We start from the raw sequence: 19,303 nt of genomic DNA on the forward strand, positions 1-19,303 counted from the left end.
GTTTGCACTTATTGCATGGGTTGATAGAGTGTGTCTGGTGAAACCTTATGCTTAATTTTGTTTTATTTTTTCTTTTCATAATTTTTTTTTTCATTCCCAGACAAAAAACAACAACAAACAAACCAAGTTCTTACTTCTAAACTAGGGTGAGCATGACCATTCCAACACCATACACACACCCAGGACCAAGGGTTCTACTTACCTCTATCAGAGACTCCAACTCTCCCGTTTGCGACGGGGGATCTCCCGCCGAAAGCCCATTTTTGCAAAATCTCCCATTCTCCCGCTTGAGATTTAATTTCTCCCGCCCTGGCTCTGTGTTTCCTGCTTGAAATGATTTCTTACTTAATATCATTGTATGGTGAAAAATAAGCCTTAGATAGGACGAGAGAGCATCTAGAACCCTAGAGCTTGCAGGGTCCTTACACGGGCCCTGGACCCCGGCCGCAAGGAACTTCGCTCTTCGCGCACATCAAATTGAAGTCTCCCGTTTGCTAGGGGTTTCAGGCGAGAGAATCTCCCGATCAGAAGGTGCTTGGGGTTGGAGTCTCTGCTCTATCCGTATTCATTCTCTCTCATATAAATGTGTAAAACTCACATACATACAATAAACAATTCAGTCATCCAATATCGGTAGAGTGTAGCATGCATTTATCTAGAATTGGATCATGGTTTATCATGCCCATATTCAAATCAATGCAGTGTTTTTTTTCAACGAGAGGAAACCCTCTCACTGGAAACATGTACACAGTCAGTATGATGGGGGCAGGAGGACATAACTTGGGGCCAGGGTATGAGGGGTATACTGTACTGGCAGTTAAGTAGATGACATTGAGAGAAAAAAAAAGAATCTTTTCTGTCATCCTTTGAGGCATGTTCGGCATCTACAAACATATCCACACACAAAAATAGACAAAAACAGCTGAAAGCATATCCTTAACAATATATATAAAAAGGGAAAAACAGACAACTACCACTTTTGATACATAAACTGTGAAAGGCTAAGAGAAGGAAGTGATGTCAGGGATACAAGGGGAAAGATTAATAGGTGTTGTCGTAAGCATGATACCTTTGCTGGCACTGATTAGAAGGAGCACCATCTCTGCACAGCCCCTCTCAGCCAGCCGAGACTGCTCCGACAAGAGCTTCTGCTTCGCCATCTCTTGTTCCTACGAGCGAGGGATAAACATTGGGGATATATTCAATCGTATTACAGCTATCACGATTGCAAACATACAAGATAATCTTCTTTGCGGCACTTTTACTCAAGCACAATGTAATATGAACATATTGCTAAACCATGCATCATCTTGTGTACTAATGAAAATACCTGAAGGTTGACCTCTGAAACATGAAGAGATATGCAGTAGAACATGAACATCTGAGGCAATTCTTGATGCTATTTATCTTGCATCGCATTTGTTTGAAGTAAAACTTTGAATGGTGCACCCAAATTCAAAAGGAATCTGGTGTAATGAAAGACAAAGGGCAAGTGCTTTGCTGCATCTTAAGAAATGACCAGGAAGCATATTACAGTGCAAATGATACCAGATATTATTGATATGTTAGAAACCTTTTGTGAGAGAGAGGTACCCTTCATGCTACCTTCACACAAACACAAGCACAAACAAGAGTTTGTTTGAATACAGTTATCAAAGATGCAAGATGAAAGAGGGAAGGATTGCTACCTGAAATGATGTCCCGTTCTCCTCTCCTTCCTCATCGTCATCGTCATCATCCTCCCCTCCGCTGCAGCTCTTACTCATGATGTCGGCATAGGACATGTACAAGAAATCATCTTCCAGCGTACTGCAAGGAGTACCATCACAAAATGGTTTACAGTACATTTTTGTCTTTGGCTCGACAGGAATAGGGATCAAATATGTTGGCACATTTACCATTCCAGTAAATACCCATCAATCACATACTTACACTATACATAACTTTTTCAGAGAAAATAAATTGGGCACTTTATATACTGAACATTCCTGAATTAAAGATGCAAAAGATTCCCTATACATCAACCACAAACATGATGACCTTGTACACCGAATACCACATAATCTGTCAATATCCTCACAATACATACAACATGCTTTGTCGAAGTTGATGAGTATAGTTTGAAGTTTATTTGATTCTTCAGTCAATCAATACATTTGATAATGAAGTTTAGCAGCAAATCTCTCCAAGACACCCCTGCATATCATTCCATCTAGTGGCAGTTGCTAATATTTAAACGACAAATAAATAATCTATTCTGCTTTCTTGGAAAGGAAGCTTCACACACAAGTTCTAGAGACTCAGTGAGATTAATGGCAATGGACAGTAACTATGGCAACAGCAAAACTCACTCTTGCTGGAGTCCAAATGCCCTGCTGAATGTGACAATCAGTTGATAGAGGGGGTCCTTCACAGTCTCTGGCTCAAACTCTTGCAGTTCTTCTGAGCTGCATTTCTGAAGGGAAAAGAAATAAATTTTCTGAAAAATAAAAATATGTTCAGAGGTGGATACCACAATAGCAGCATGTGTTTAGGGTGTGGGCAGAATCAAGTAACATTTTGGTGAGTCCCACTGTCCAAAGCTTGTACTGTAATGGCATAAGCTACAAAATGCAAGTTGGACATTGCCAATGTGAACACTCTGGAAATTGTGACCAAAACAAACTCCACATCCACTTTGAAACTTTTTGAATTAAAGGCTTAATGAAATTCTGAGATCCTGCAAGAAAACAAGTCTTCAATTACCAGCCTGAAGTATGAAACACTCTCTGTAATGTGTATGCACGTGGGTAGGATTCAAACCACTGTATGTATCTACATGTGACTAATTAGCAATAAAATACTAACAAGGAAAAGTAGAAATTACGCGGTGCGTAATATATGTCCCCGCCGGAAGTAGCATTTTGTAACAAAATGTGCAATATAGGTAAAAAATCAAGGTCAAAGGTCAAAGAAGTCAAAGGTCAAAATTCTGTGTAGAAGTTTTGAAGCCCTCACCTAGTGCCATCACATAAAGCAAATGGAATCGAAATTGGGTTAGAAATGGTTAAGGAGTAGCATTTTGTAGCCAATGTACAATATAGGTCAAAAATCAAGGTCAAAGCTCAAAGAAGACAAAGGTCAAAATTCTGTGTAGAAGTTTTGAAGCCCTCACCTAGTGCTATCACATAAAGCAAACGGAATCGAAATCGGGTTAGAAATGGCGAAGGAGTAGCATTTTGTAGCAAAATGTACAATATAGGTCAAAAATCAAGGTCAAAGGTCAAAGAAGTCATAGGTCAAAATTCTGTGTAGAAGTTTTGAAGCCCTCAACTAGTGCCATCATATAAAGCAAACGGAATCAAAATCGGGTTAGAAATGGCGAAGGAGTAGCATTTTGTAGCAAAATGTACAATATAGGTCAAAAATCAAGGTCAAAGGTCAAAGAAGTCAAAGGTCAAAATTCTGTGTAGAAGTTTTGAAGCCCTCACCTAGTGCCATCACATAAAGCAAACGGAATCGAAATCGGGTTAGAAATGGCGAAGGAGTAGCATTTTGTAGCAAAATGTACAATATAGGTCAAAGGTCAAGGTCAAAGGTCACAACTGAAATTCTGTGTAGCAGTTTTAAAGCTCCCATGTAGTGCTATCATATAAAGCAAACAGAATCAAAATTGGCTCATAAATGACAGAGAAGTAGCAAATTGAACATTTTGATCACACACGGACGCACACACGGACGGACGGACGCTACGACGCACGGACGGACGCACGGACACACACACGTACGGAGCCCGTTTCATAGTCCCCTGCTCGAACTCGTTCGGCGGGGACAATACTTGGTAACTGAGAAAATTTCAAATAAACATCACACAGCCGCCAAGCAGTGCACAGTAACAGACACTGATATACAATTTGTACCCTACCACAAATGAAATGAGAGAGATTTTTTTTTCCATTTCTTGAACTCACTGTGAGATCGTCAATCAAGAGGTGCTGAGCAGACTCCTCATTGCTCAGCCACATCTCTTTGTATGCCTTCAGGAAGTAGTTGATTGCACGGTGTCTGCACAAACACAATATCACAATAATATACATAATGTGAATATCACAGAGTATCATAGCAGTATAGAATGTGCTTGAAGGGAAGCATGACATCAATACAGCATAAGTTAGACATAGAAATGATCTTCTAATACTAGAATAAATACTAGCAATACACTGTTAACAAAACATCTCCACGGGACAGCTCACACATTATTTTTCTCTCCTTACAGATTAACTTGACTTGGACTTTTCACAGCCACATGGATAGTAACAACAATGCATGCAATTATCCATTCTGCTACACATACAGATATTTATGCACATCAAATATTTCCGACAGGAATGCAAAGACGAAATGTTGGCTTAAAACCCAAAGAAAGAATATGATTAACATCAGACTGTTTTGCTGTTTGTTTCCTGGAAAGGAAGGGGGGATGGGTAGTGGTATTATGTAGAAATTCAAAGCTAACCTTGGGAGGTGGTGAAGGGGTATCATGCGGAAGCAGGCCATGATGGCTCTCTTGCGTTGAGCAGACATCAGCCTCCTCCAGGCACTCTTCTTGGATGCAGACGGGTGTTCCATCTGACATTATGGTGGGAGGACATGATATCAATCAGTTTCTACCTGGATTACAATGGACTATCTCACAGATCTTGCTCATTTGTTGTTGTTGTTGTGTTCACAACTGTTTGGTTTCCACTTGGTTTCTTCTCAAGGTTACAAAATATCATTAGCAGCAGCACACAGTGCAATGCCGTTGTGTGATATGAAAACAAAACAGAAATTTTTAAAGGTCATAAACATGGGCTTTCTTTCAAATTTGGCTGAAGACAAATGGTCCAGACACACACATGTATCCCTTGCTACAATGTGTACCTTGGCTTGCAATAGTGTTTACCTGTAAGGATTAAATGTTGCTTGTGACATTAAACAGTACCTCTTTGTAAAGGGAAGGTACATAGGGAACAACAAACTTATGCATTCTGAACAACAAAGGCAAGGTTTCTTATTCACCCTTCACCCCTATAGTGAGGTGGATGCATTAACGGTTGACTTAAAACACTGATTGTATCCCAACATACAATAAGATGTCAGCTGTGGACTTGTGTACAATGCTAAGCAATCAGACACAGAGGCCTTCTCCTCTGACTTGCAGCAAAAAATCTAATGCATTTTAAGGAGTGCCTGCATCTCCCTCACCTGGTGAAGTCGATGGAGGACCTGCGCCATGTTCATGATGCGTTCGACCACCTTGTCCTTGGTCAGCTCAACAATCTGCACCAGCTTGGAGGCAGCCATTTTGTTGTAGAGGTGTCTCTGCCATCCCTTGGAGTCTGTTTGCTGTTGTTTCCAGACATAAAAGGGTCGACAAAAATCATTAAAATTTGCCTGACAGTTTGACATGCTGGATTCAGCCAAGTTTTACCACATGACTTGTTCATGTGACACATCAATCATGCTGCTATGCAAATACTTTGTGGAGAATAGATTGACAATACACATGTAGCTGAATGTAAGAATATAAGTGGCATCATGAATGTATAGCAAAAATCCATCACTACCAGTAGTCCAAGAATATTGTGCAATTCCACTTCAAGCGATTGAAAATGTCTTTTCTGTAGGCATGAGTATTTTTCCCTGTTCCTCAAAGTGCATTGAAACCTAATCTTACCTACAAATCTGGCCCACTCTTGCTTTCATATTTCAACAAAACTGTTTATTTTCCTTATCTGTGACTATTTATTCTTTATAAACATTTATTTTAAATTTGGCACTGTGCCTTGTGGACATTATCATCAGTTCATCATTTATATATACTTATTACCATTCAAAAGATGACAGAGGATGTCTCCTATACTGTGAGAGGTAGTTGCTTTGAATGATATGTTCACTGATCATGAATATGTGCATGGTTCCAAAAGTCTATTTGCAGTGGATAGAAGAATGTGCAGTGAAAGTTTATCATTAAGCGAAACAAGATGTGAGTTATCATAGCAGTTAAAGAACATTAGATTAAGAAAGCATTTTAATGGTATATATTTGCTGAATTCTTGCAATATCAATGCAGATTCATTAATGATGAGCTTCTAATATATGACTTCTGAGTGCATAAGGGATATAACATGGTTAGCACTTACTACAGATCAGACTCTGTGAACTTCATGCTATGAAAACCAAAGACCACAGGCACAAAATATATGGCAAATATCTGCATTGTATTTCAGATGATGAAAAGTAGAATGTTGTGAAGCTGCCTTTAATCATGTCTACTACATTGGATGGTCATATAGGGCAGGGGCATATGTGTACTAGTGATTGTATATAATACAATTCAAACACATACATTGGGTATATTGGGAGTTCTTTTACCATGGGGCAAAAAAAAAAAAAAGGAAAAAAGTATGCCACACAAGGAACATACATGTATATGATAAGCCAGTAAAGGATATTCAATCGTGTCCAATTTATCATCTATGTGCCAATAAAATGTACTTGGTGTTTATAGAAGGTATACTGTATACATCACATCAGGTATAAAAAGTTGGCATACTCTGGGGCACTAGGGTTCAACAATTTTACTCAATCAATAAACCGAATATATCCACAGACAAGGTATTTTCTTCTTCACTTCAATTCAAGACAATCGGTGCAAACTCAGCTAAGAGATTACATTTCACACAGAGAGACACGGTCCATACAATTTGTACCTCACGAACATTACGAATATCTAAGATATACCAACAGTAACAAACAAAGTACTCATACTACAAAAGGGGGGGGGGGGGAGGAGCTGTCCTGTAAAGTATGTTTTTTGGTAGTGACATTTTTTTCTAATAAAGCACAGTTTATCGTGGCTATGAACATGGTCCAAAACAATACACATGAACCTACAGTGTAACCTGAGGTTTTACAGCATCAAAGAACTTTCTTGAGAAATTCAAAAAGCTGGGAAACTCTGAGGTGGTTATTGTTGTTGCTTTGTTGTTTTGTTTTGTTTTGTTTAGTTCAGTTTTATTTATTTTTTTTTTTTGAGGGGAGGGGGTGGGGATAAAAGTCAATACCCATGGCACCCAAAGCACAAAAGGACAGGATATTTTTAGTTCCCGCAAATCCCAAGATGATGCTATTATATTTATTCTCAGTAGAATCATGAGGGGGAGAGGGGAGGGACAGGAAATGAAGGAGGGCAGCCATCAAGAAAAGATCACTGTAGCCTTGTGCACCTTGAGATGCAAACAGCTTGCCATACTGGAAATTTCACAGCAATGCAGCATTCCAGCATGCAAATTGTGGCTCATGAAAGGCATTAGCCCTCATTCACTGACTCTTCAGTGCACAGACATATTTCTGTGTTTGCATTTTTGTTTGTTTGTTTGTTTGTTGTTGTTTTTTGGGAGGGTTTGGGTTGTTTTGGGTGTTTTTATGTTGCTTTTTTCTAATAAACATTGGTATCAGCACACAACATGATCTACCCCCATTGCCTCCAACATGTGGTTATTTGCCATAATATACGTATGAAACATGGCAAATATGGTTGCTATACGAAATGGATTATTTCAGATTGTTTCTCCCTAAAGGAGCTTTCACATTGGGCTCCCGTAGAGTTGCGCAGTGTTGCGTAGTGACTTTGTCGAGCTTAAACTGTACCCTACGCTGTGCCCACACTGACCTACGTATAGTGTAACAATACGCTGAGCAACACAAAGGGGTACACCAAAAAAAATGATAAAAATGAATAAATAAATAAACATGGTAAGTTTTGTACATATACTTTAGATGCAGAACACAGGATGCAAAAATATCCAGTTTATATGCACAATCTATGCAACACTGTGCTACTGTACACCATGCCTGCAGTCAATGCACCAGTATGCAACACTACAATGGTACACTAATGTACGCCAGTGCATACACATTTAATAGTATGATGCTACCATACGCCAGCTGGACAAAAAGATCCTATGAGGCTAGATCCTAGGATTTACCCAAACATTTCAATTTCTCATTCTTGTGATTGCTTGCTTTCATCAAAATTTTTTCCATGAGATGGTGGCCTTTTTTGACGTAGTTAGTACGCAACACTATGCAACTCTACGAAGGCGCAGTGTGAAAGCCCTTTAATGGACCAGCAGCTTCAGAAGGAAATGGCTATAACATTCAAGTTTCTTGCTCTACTACATACATGAAGGTAAGGCAACTAATCAGTGAGTGCTGCCTATGCTATGTGAGGACTTCAACTGGTCTGGGCTTAAATTGTCTTTCCTGGACAAGAGATTATTTTCAGAGTGCCACAAACCTGTCTCTTTCAAAGATTTACAACAATGCTGTGCAAAGAGGGTCATGCCTTTCATATGATACTGCACTCCATGTTTGTGTTGACTTTGATTCGTAAAGCAAAATTATATAAACAGTGAAAGCTTTATCTAAATCACACAGAGGAATAAGAAAGTGTTGACATCTCAAGGAGTTACATCCTTTCATGACACAGTTATATTGGTAGAGGTCTCTCAGTGACTTGCACACAAATCTTCAGTTTCTTTCATTTCTCGGAATGAATTTCAAAGAAGAAATATCAGTCTCCTCAGATCTGGTAGACAAGGAGGCTGCACTGACTATGCAATAAAAACTCATACGGGAGAGATATTACTCGCAAAAAAAATATGATAAAGATGGCTTTTAAAATATCTTAATGTACAAACCAAATACCATGTAACATTGTTTCTTGAAAACATGAAAAACTTCTAAATTCTATCAACATACTGTTTTGTCTAGTTTTGGTAGAATTTTCACTGTTCCACTTCTTTGACTCTTACTCGATATATCTGACTTTACTAATTATATCAAAGTCAATGTGGACATGGAATGGAGTTATGTTTGATGCGTGCATGTGAAATTTCACGGCAGAGCAGTGCTGTTGGCAGCTCTCGACCACAAGGTGGTGGTGTCTCCTCTGATGCCCATCAACTTTGAAGAATCCCATTACAAAAGCTCTTCTATCTATTAAGATCAGAGGGAAGGAGTGAGAAGATTTCTTTTCCCACCCTGAAATTGAGTGTTTTTTATTCTGTTTTGTATTGTTTTCTCGCTTGATATACTGATGAGTTATATGTGAAGAGACAAAATTGGGGGCTAATTTCACTAAGTGAGGGGCAAAAATCTTCTCTCTTTTTTCATTCCTTTTGACTACTTATTATTGTTAAGTTGTAATAATATCAAAATCACAGTGGAGGTGTCTTATAAAATGTAGATGTTTTTCTCACAGGATGATAATTCTTAGAGGAGGTCCTCATGACTTAAAAAAAAAAAGACTTCCTGAAAACCAACTTTGTCCTGAAGCATCAGATCAAGGAAGAATACAATGTGTATCTTCACAATTTGTAGGCCAGATATGATTAGATTGGACTCACTAGTACTCCAATCATACAAACAACTCAAAAGTCATGAAGAGCTACTGGATGAAAGAAATAAGAATTCCTTCCTTGTATGCCTATTGATGAAAATATCAATTTGGACATTTTAGCCATTAATTTTCCTCAAACGTTCCTAGGGTTCTTAAAATTTACTGGCTACTTCTGGAGTGGCATATGATTTGATGAAAATTTATAAGTAACCTGGCTATTCTATAAAAATAATGATGAATATCTTTGTACCTGAAGTGGTATTTGTTACATTAAAAAAAAAAAAATATGAATATTAGTACTGCTGGAAGACCAATGCACCAACTTCTATACCATACTACATCACATATGGATATGGACAAAGAGTTTTAATATTTAGACAATTTGCAGATATTAGATTCTTGCAGAATAGACAACTTTACATTAAGTACTTGTAGGTAAGCAGGATGTTATGAAACTATTACTTGTGGTTATTAAGGGTATAGTTTGTTGATGTTACCACTAAGCAGGAGCTAACTACAAGTGTGGAGCTGAAGTATCTTACCACATCTGGTATGATTGAAAAATAGAGAATGGGTGAGGTTTATGACAAATAAAAGTAGAATCAATAGCTGTCTTTGAAAATCATTCAAGTGTGAAATGAATATGCAAAGGAGTGACAAAGAGGTTGAATATTATTTTCTTTTGTCTTGGTAAAGAATATAAAGGCGAGGGCATATTGATATCTACATATATGGTAATTATTTGTCTATCTCTTTCATTTTCAAATTTTTGTACAACATAATGATGTGTCCATACAGGTAGTAAATTTGAAAGATACAGACAAAAATGTCTTTCTTTCTTATGGAGAAAACTAAAAAATGTGGTCACTTACATACTCCAGGTTGAATTCTTAAGTTAGATTTTAGTAATATTATTAAGGAGATTCAGAATTGCACATCCTAGCAAAAACAAATGGATTAATAGAAGATAGTTTACTGGACACTTTTTTTTTTTCTGTTCATGTTCTGTTCGTGTTTTGCAAAACGTCTGATTACATTTTTTTTAAATAAATGACAATCCTTCAAGATTTACAGGATGCTACTTTGGCTTGAAATGTGCCCCATGACAGCAATGTGGGAGTGAGAGAAGCAGGGAGAGAGAGAGAGACAACCACCACACGAGACAGGCAGACTCTAAAGAAGTGAACGACTAGTGAAACTTGCAGTGATGCGGGCAGCGGTGACACGGGTGGCGGCCGACTGCCAGGCAGCCTCGGACTGCCTCCACGTGCCGGAGCGTGCCGGCGTGGAGCCGCGGCTCTCTACCGAGCTTCGCGGAGAGGAAGCGGAGGTGGAAGAGGAGTAGGAGGAGGAGGAAGTGGTTGCACTAGCAGCAGTGTTGGTGTTGGTATTGGTATTGGTGGTGGTGGTGGGTGCGGTGCCACTAGCGGAGGCAACAGCAGTGGTGTGGGCGGTAGAGCCCGGTGCAGTGCCAGTAACATATGTTCTTGTTGATGAGGAGGATGATGATGGAGGTGAAGATGGAGTTGATGTTGGTGAGGATGATGAGAGGTAGGCATCCTCAATAGCCTTCATGCGGGCCATGTCCTCCACCTTTTCTTTCTCCTGCAGATGAAGCTGCTGGAATAGGAAGTCCCGCACCTCCTTGTCCGTCTCTTTCTGCAAATGATGAAATTCATCCAAAGTACTAGTAACCGAAAGATATTACAAACAGTAATCCAGATGTCATGGTACGGCATTCTTGGCTAACCTTCCAATCATTATTTGCTGTTGTGGTGGTAGAGTATAGCTTTAAAGGCTGTTGATAAGAGGTTGCCATATTGACCTCAGACTGCCAGGCCTAGAAATAATTAACTTTTCTACAATAAGAATTGGCAGAGGCTCTGGCATACCTAGCACTATGGACATCCAATGTATTTTTGCCATGATTCAAGTGTGTTTCGCTGAAAATATAATTCAAAATGTGAATGTCTCAATGAATGAGCATTTGAAATTGCACAGCAGCAAAGATACATAAGAGGAAGAAAGATACAAAAAGTCAGTATGCACACCTTCCTACAATTGTATGAATACAATGTCAACAGATAAATCACTTTTTCTTTCTGAAATCTTAAAAAGAAACAAAAACAAAAATGCTAGGGAAACCTGGAAAAGACAGAAAAGTTTATCATGTATCTCAACTTCAATTACCAAACAGCTTTATATATATATATATATATATATATATATATATATATATATGTATGTCTTTTTTCTGTTTTCCACTTCTTTGAGGTCCATCCCTCCTAGTGACATTTTTGGCATTTTTGGCAGGCGAGCTTCTCCACCCACCTGTCCGTATCTGATTTTGGCCTGCTGGACTAGCTCTTGTTCCCGGGCTCCATACTGATTCATGCCGATGGGCAGCAGCCGCTTTAGGGCGGCCAGGATGAGGCTGGGAGGGCTGCCCTGCTGACCGTCCGGACGTTTGGGCGTGGTCGACATGGGCTTCGGGGGCTCCCCGGGTGGGCTCATTCCACCCCCGAATGAGCCCCCGCCACTGCTGGACTTGGACATGGCAGAGGCTAGAACGGAGGAGCTGTCCACCTCTGTCTGGGCGACGTAGTTCTGCTCCTCACGACGGAAGTTCTGGCAAAGTTTATGATTTTTATGATTTTATTGTAATATATTAAACATTACAAAGTGAACTTACAGCATTTTAAAATCACTTGGGCTTGAGTTTAACATAACAAGACCTTGCTTGGTGCAAATTTTGACAGTCAGGACTTGAATGTCAGCATTTCTCATCAAATACAATTGTAATTTTATTCTTCATGTGTCTAAGAGGAAAGAACATATCATATGGCTACTATCTCTCATCTTACTCTGCAATCTCACAAACATTGTCCTATTTTTTTCCCCCTATCAAAAACAATGTTAAGCCAACATTCAATATTACAAATTAATTGATTTCTCTTAAAGTTAAGCAAATCATATGAAATGTGAAACAGGGGTTATTGAGTTGTTTTGTTTAAGTCTTCAGAGTCACACACACTCCAAGACAGGGAAACAGACTCTACACAGATACAGAAAAATACTTACTGCTGATTTTGCCCAGGAGTTGAAGATGGCAGCTACCTTGTAGTATAGTTTCTCTGCTTCGATTGTGGGAGATTTCAGCCACTGAGCCCTGTGTTTATGGAGGAGATGTTGATGCATACACACTCTATGAAGAGCTACTCATGAGCATTATTGACACTATATATGACATTAGTAACATTCGCATACACAACTATGCAACACATTACTCATACCTAAAACATGCAAACATAGTTTAAATGTATAGATGACCACAATCTCGACCGAGAATATACAAAGACTTTATGTGTGACTTCAAAAGATAATTTTGTTTATTTGTTCTGCCAATGTCAACCACCAGAAACCGTCAGAAATATAATACAGTAGGTATGGGTCTCACCAAGCAGGAACACCTATATTTTTGTTGTTTTCAACATAATGGACTCTCACATCCCTGCTCATGTCGACCCATTTCACAAGCATCCATTATTCATTTAGTCACACCATTAATCATTACCCAGAGGTGATAATGGTTGTTAAGTGTGTATACAATGTACCACTCACACTTTGCACACATTCATGCAAATATGCACAACGTTCCCTCCATCCCTCACACACACATACACACAGAATACATGGATTACCTCTGTGAATCAACAAACTTGATGAGCAGGGGATAGAAAGCATACAGATCTCTAACGATGAGGTGATAGTCCTGTGGATGAAAAAAAAAAGATGATGAAAAGTTACATCATCAAGTCTTTCACCTTCATATATAAGAAGAAGAGTACAGTGGTGTAAAGCTTACATAACAGATGTTCTGGATATTGATTAAAAATTCCTAACCTGCATTGAATTGGAGTTCAACTCAAAATGGAAATTCCTTACAACCACAAGCCCTAATCTTGTCAAATCATTCCAAATAACCTCATTCTACCGGCAGTTTGAGCATTACTGAATTACCTAGTATGGAATTAAAAAAATCTGTGTGTATCTGGCACTCTTCTTGCTAGAAAAAACAACTGGTAATCAACGGCGTAGCCAGGATTTCATCTTGGGGGGGGGGGGGGGGGCGGTTAGTCTACGAGGGAGCGAAGCGACCGAGCCCGAATGAGCGGAGCGAGCGAGGGGGGGGGGGAGGGTGTGGGAGGGGGGTGTCCCCCCTCCTACGGTAAGAACTTTTTGCATTTTGATGTTGTAAATGGTGCAATTTGATGCATGTTTTTGCGCGTTTTATTGACGTGAAACAGTCCCACTTGCTTAAGGTAGAAGTATATTTTAGTGTAGATTATTATTGAACAATTTGCCTATAAAATGGTATAATTTAAATACACTTCTTGTATTAATTCTTTTCACTGAATATCATGAACGCGACTGAACCCGAGCGAGCGTAGCGAGCGAGGGGGGAGGGGAGGGTGTGGGAGGGGGTGTCCCCCTTCCCACGGTGAGAACTTTTTGCATTTTGATGTTGCAAATGGCGCAATTTGATGCATGTTTTTGCGCGTTTTATCGACGTGAAACAGTCCCACTTGCTTAAGGTAGAAGTATATTTTAGTGTAGATTATTATTGAACAATTTGCCTATAAAATGGTATGATTTAAATACACTTCTTGTATAAATTCTTTTCACTGAATATCATGAACGCGACTGAACCCGAGCGAGCGGAGCGAGCGAGGGGGAGGGGAGGGTGTGGGAGGGGGGTGTCCCCCCTCCCACGGTGAGAACTTTTTGCATTTTGATGTTGCAAACGGTGCAATTTGATGCATGCTTTTGCGCGTTTTATCGACGTGAAACAGTAACACTTGTTTAAGGTAGCAGTGTATTTTGATGTAGATTATTATTTAACAATTTGCCTATAAAATGGTATAATCTTCTTGTATTAATTCTTTTCACTCAATATCATGAATGCGACTGAACCCGAGCGAGCGGAGCAAGCGAAGGGGGAGGGGAGGGTGTGGGAGGGGGTGTCCCCCCTCCCACGTGAGAACTTTTTGCATTTTGATGTTGCAAATGGTGCAATTTGATGCATGTTTTGCGTATTTTAACGAGTTGAAACAGTCCAACTTGTTTAAGGTTGCAGTATATTTTAGTGTAGATTATTATTGAACAATTTACAAACAAGGAAAAGTAGATATTACGCGGTGCGTAAAATATGTCCCCGCCGGAAGTAGCATTTAGTAGCAAAATGTACAATATCGGTAAAAAATCAAGGTCAAAGGTCAAAGAAGTCAAAGGTCAAAATTCTGTGTAGAAGTTTTGAAGCCCTTACCTAGTGCCATCACAAAAAGCAAACGGAATCGAAATCGGGTTAGAAATGGCGAAGGAGTAGCATTTTGTAGCCAATGTACAAAATAGGTCAAAAATCAAGGTCAAAGGTCAAAGAAGTCAAAGGTCAAAATTCTGTGTAGAAGTTTTGAAGCCCTCACCTAGTGCCATCACAAAAAGCAAACGGAATCGAAATCGGGTTAGAAATGGCGAAGGAGTAGCATTTTGTAGCCAATGTACAATATAGGTCCAAAATCAAGGTCAAAGGTCAAAGAAGTCAAAGGTCAAAATTCTGTGTAGAAGTTTTGAAGCCCTCACCTAGTGCCATCACATAAAGAAAACGGAATCGAAATCGGGTTAGAAATGGCAAAGGAGGAGTATTCTGTAGCCAATGTACAATATAGGTCAAAAATCAAGGTCAAAGGTCAAAGAAGTCAAGGGTCAAAATTCTGTGTAGAAGTTTTGAAGCCCTCACCTACAATTGTACAGACTGTAGTGCCATCACATAAAGCAAACGGAAATGAAATTGGGTTAGAAATAGCAAAGGAGTAGCATTTTGTAGCAAAATGTACAATGCAGGTCAAAAATCAAGGTCAAAGGTCAAAGAAGTCAAAGGTCAAAATTCTGTGTAGAAGTTTTGAAGCCCTCACCTAGTGCCATCACATAAAGCAAACGGAATCGAAATCGGGTTAGAAATGGCGAAGGAGTAGCATTTTGTAGCAAAATGTACAATATAGGTCAAAAATCAAGGTCAAAGGTCAAAGAAGTCAAAGGTCAAAATTCTGTGAAGAAGTTTTGAAGCCCTCACCTAGTGCCATCACATAAAGCAAACGGAATCGAAATCGGGTTAGAAATGGCGAAGGAGTAGCATTTTGTAGCCAATGTACAATATAGGTCAAAAATCAAGGTCAAAGGTCAAAGAAGTCAAAGGTCAAAATTCTGTGTAGAAGTTTTGAAGCCCTCACCTAGTGCCATCACATAAAGCAAACGGAATCGAAATCGGGTTAGAAATGGCGAAGGAGTAGCATTTTGAAGCAAAATGTACAATTTAGGTCAAAGGTCAAGGTCAAAGGTCACAACTGAAATTCTGTGTACAAGTTTCAAAGCTCCCATGTAGTGCTATCATATAAAGCAAACAGAATCAAAATTGGCTCATAAATGACAGAGAAGTAGCAAATTGAACGTTTTGATCACACACGGACGCACAGACAGACGGACGCACAGACAGACGGACGGACGGACACACGGACACACACACGTACGGAGCCCGTTTCATAGTCCCCTGCTCGAACTCGTTCGGCGGGGACAATAAAATGGTGTCATTTAAATAATCTTCTTGTATTAATTCTTACACTGAATATCATGAACGCTGTCTGTTCAGCAATCAAACAGAATAAGCATGAACACGAGGGTGTAGATAGGGGCATATCCCCTCCCACACGGAGGTGATTGAAATTTTCGCGAACTGCCACTGGCATTCAGTGCATATAGTGTACAAAAGAACTTTCACGTGCATTTTAATTTCGCGAATCTTCACGCTCGCGAAATTCGCGAAATTAAAATGCATGCGAACATTTCTCGTTTTACAGTACTTGCGATGTATTCAAGACTTTGATTTTGAAAAATCCATGTTGGGATACATGCTAGGTTGTTATTATTCTGACTGTTGCGGTCATCAAGAGCTCAATGCAAGCTTAGCATTATCCAAGGGGTCTAGGGTAATTACCCCAGACCCTTCCCCTATGACCTTAACCCTAATCCTAATCCTGAACCTAATCCTAACTCTAACCCAAACTCTATACCCTAAACCTAACCCTAACCCTAATCTTTACTCTAACCCTATTACTAACCAGTATTTAGCAAGAAGGTAATTGCCCTCGGGTGGTAATTGCCCCCAGATGCGTTATCCAAAAATATGATATCACTGTGACATATGACTTCCTTCTTGCAAATTTTTTAGTCATAATGGAACACAGAAGATCTGTAAGACAGTATTAACTGACCTCAAGGATGGCATACTCTGCTTCCTCCATTTCCTGCCCACCCATGGGGTAGTCCTTCTTTAGATCCTCCTCTGCCTTAAAAACCTTGGCCGTTCTCTCATCCAGTTTCTCCACCACGGGCAGGAAGTGAGTTTTCAGCAGCTCTGGCTGGGCATCGTTCAGGATGGGCTGTGCTGTAGCTGAGGTGGCGAAGTGAGAAGGTAAAGGCAGAAAAATGTAGTGGGAGTCTAAACTTTAACCCGTTGTGGAAGGACTGATTTTACTACAACACACATTTCCCACGGACACCTGCCTGAATATACTCGGGATTCGTCCTCAACGGGTTAAACATGTGATGACAAAATACGGACTCGCATAAACTGGAACATATTTGTGACAAAAGTCAAACACATAATAAATTCTGCATAAAAGTATTAAACGTGGCTAAACTATGGATGTACTTGAAGATGTGAGGATTTAAATCAAACACTCACTGAGGAAGCATGTGTCATGACGGGATGTACAGCATTTTCAAGAACTATAATCATGGTTTTGTGATGATGTAGACAGATCTACGGGTTGGAGAGTCATATCCATGACGTATCCATGACAACTAACCTGCAATTCGAGTCATCCACGGGGCATTCTCTGACCCAAGGTTGTTCTTGATGAGGGTCAAGACATTACCCAGGGTGTTGTTCAGGTTGCCCGAGTTCACCATGGTCCAGTAGTTGCTGCCATTCAAAAGGTAAACGGTGATGAACTTAACAGCTTTAACACATGTCAATTCAAAAATGAATGAATAAACAATTACATGTGAACCCGACTTATACTGAATAAGTGAGACAAGACAAGACAAGAATACACATATTTGATTAAAAATGTTCTTGTATTTTTTTATTACGCAATCAAATGGAAGAATAAAAGTACAATGCTGTATTCAAGCGCATTTGAATGTGGCAAGCAATCTTGCTAATATCACACATGGTGCATATGAACTAAGTATGAGTGCTTGGCTTATTCTTACTAGCTTCTTATCAAAGAAAGATCCAAACATAACTCACCCTTGTCTCCTACAGATGTTGTCTGGTCCCTGCTGCCACCAGTAGTGCAAGTAACTGCAGATTACAGATGGGACAATTCAATTTTATTTGACAAGTTGATCATAACAAAGCATATTTTCACAGGAAAAAGCACTGAGAGATTTGAACATGCAATGACATGCTGTACCATGGGTCAAAAAGCTGCCACCAAGCTCTCCATATACAGCCGTAGATCATTTTGCACAAAGCTCAAGATTATGAGAATGGAGAAATTTGTTGGAAACTTATACAAAGCAGAATGTTGCTTTCAATGAAAACACCTGCAATTAAGCAGTGACTCTAATTAATTAATATCTGAAATAACTAAACAAACATTTGTGGCACCTTCTCCATGAAATGAAACACTGACTGTTTGACATGTTATTCCTCGACAGGAGTAGGGATTCTCCTACAGTGCCTTTTTTAAGAAGCAAATAATGAAAGAAACTCCTTGGACCATTGTATTCAATGGTGGAAGAAAACACTAAGTGGTTCCTACACTCAAGATGGAGTGTGAAGATGATCTTTACCTGCACAGCATGGGAAGAATGACCTCTATGACATGTGGGGCCTGGTCATACTTGGCCCCCGAGGTAGCCATCTTGTCGATCTCGGTGACCACAGCTGGCAGAGTGGGGATCCCAGCTGCCAATTTGATGAGCTCATCTGGACGACAGGAGAACAAAGAACTACTATGTAAAAAATTACTCTATCACTCTTCTTGTCTCACATACAATTTTAGTCAAGCCCAACTGCTGTATTATCCTAGTTGCCCTTTCTCTTTTTTGTTGTTGTTGGATCTTTCTACATGAAATGATTAGAGATGAGTGGCTATAGATGCTCGAAAGCATAGCCACATAGAAGAAAACAGAAGAAAAAACAAACAAACACCAAACAAACCATCAAGCCTATTAGTAGCCTACTAAGTAATGAACTATAAAGTAATAGTTACTTGGTGATCATAAAAGAGATTGTTAGAGTTTAAAAACTGAATCACAACTTTCTGACTGGAGCAAGAAAGGTACAATGTAATGTACCTTTAATAACTTGCAAACCGAAGAGATTCATTTAGGTTAAATATCCCGCTACTTATGGACACAGACAGGCAAGGTGGGGAACAGCAATGGAAAGCTAAATATGATACCTCAGTTTTTCTCTCTACATCTCAAACTTTCAGACATCCTCATTAACCTAGTGTGAGAGGAAAGTTACAGTACCTGTGGCTTCTCCCGTAGAGCCTTTGAGCTCAATTTGTCCGAGGAGGGAGTTTGGGTTGTTCTTGTTGAGGTGGGGCTCCAGGAAGGCCACGGGGAAGGCACCGGCAAAGGCCGCCAAGAGCTCGCCGATGGCTGGACGAAGTCTGAACACACACAACATGAGGGGGAAAATCATCATCACCACAGATCAGGTGATATTTCAGGAGCCCAATAGAAGGAAAAAAAGAATAAAGCAGTACTTTTTCCTTCATTCACAGCAATATGGAGAAAACA

The 19,303-nt window shown here is 39.7% G+C and overlaps 1 protein-coding gene across 1 annotated transcript in view; it reads right to left on the minus strand.

The window, feature by feature from the left end:
• LOC139728602 (ryanodine receptor 2-like) overlaps nucleotides 1-19,303 on the minus strand; it is a 326,287-nt gene that overhangs the window by 72,608 nt on the left and 234,376 nt on the right. Inside the window, exons 78-92 of the mRNA XM_071639541.1 lie at nucleotides 19,031-19,173; nucleotides 18,344-18,479; nucleotides 17,796-17,849; nucleotides 17,350-17,465; nucleotides 16,753-16,931; nucleotides 13,129-13,199; nucleotides 12,509-12,596; nucleotides 11,759-12,055; nucleotides 10,631-11,086; nucleotides 5,227-5,367; nucleotides 4,496-4,608; nucleotides 3,951-4,044; nucleotides 2,352-2,455; nucleotides 1,689-1,809; nucleotides 1,070-1,169 (exon numbers count right to left, since the gene is read on the minus strand). Coding sequence (XP_071495642.1) covers nucleotides 1,070-1,169; nucleotides 1,689-1,809; nucleotides 2,352-2,455; nucleotides 3,951-4,044; nucleotides 4,496-4,608; nucleotides 5,227-5,367; nucleotides 10,631-11,086; nucleotides 11,759-12,055; nucleotides 12,509-12,596; nucleotides 13,129-13,199; nucleotides 16,753-16,931; nucleotides 17,350-17,465; nucleotides 17,796-17,849; nucleotides 18,344-18,479; nucleotides 19,031-19,173 — 2,213 coding nt within the window. The remainder of the gene's footprint in view (nucleotides 1-1,069; nucleotides 1,170-1,688; nucleotides 1,810-2,351; nucleotides 2,456-3,950; nucleotides 4,045-4,495; nucleotides 4,609-5,226; nucleotides 5,368-10,630; nucleotides 11,087-11,758; nucleotides 12,056-12,508; nucleotides 12,597-13,128; nucleotides 13,200-16,752; nucleotides 16,932-17,349; nucleotides 17,466-17,795; nucleotides 17,850-18,343; nucleotides 18,480-19,030; nucleotides 19,174-19,303) is intronic.

Source organism: Diadema antillarum, unplaced genomic scaffold, assembly GCF_040938485.1.
Source record: "Diadema antillarum isolate AM-2024a unplaced genomic scaffold, OU_Dant_1.0 seq00000187_RagTag, whole genome shotgun sequence".
Classification (NCBI taxonomy): Eukaryota; Metazoa; Echinodermata; class Echinoidea; order Diadematoida; family Diadematidae; genus Diadema; species Diadema antillarum.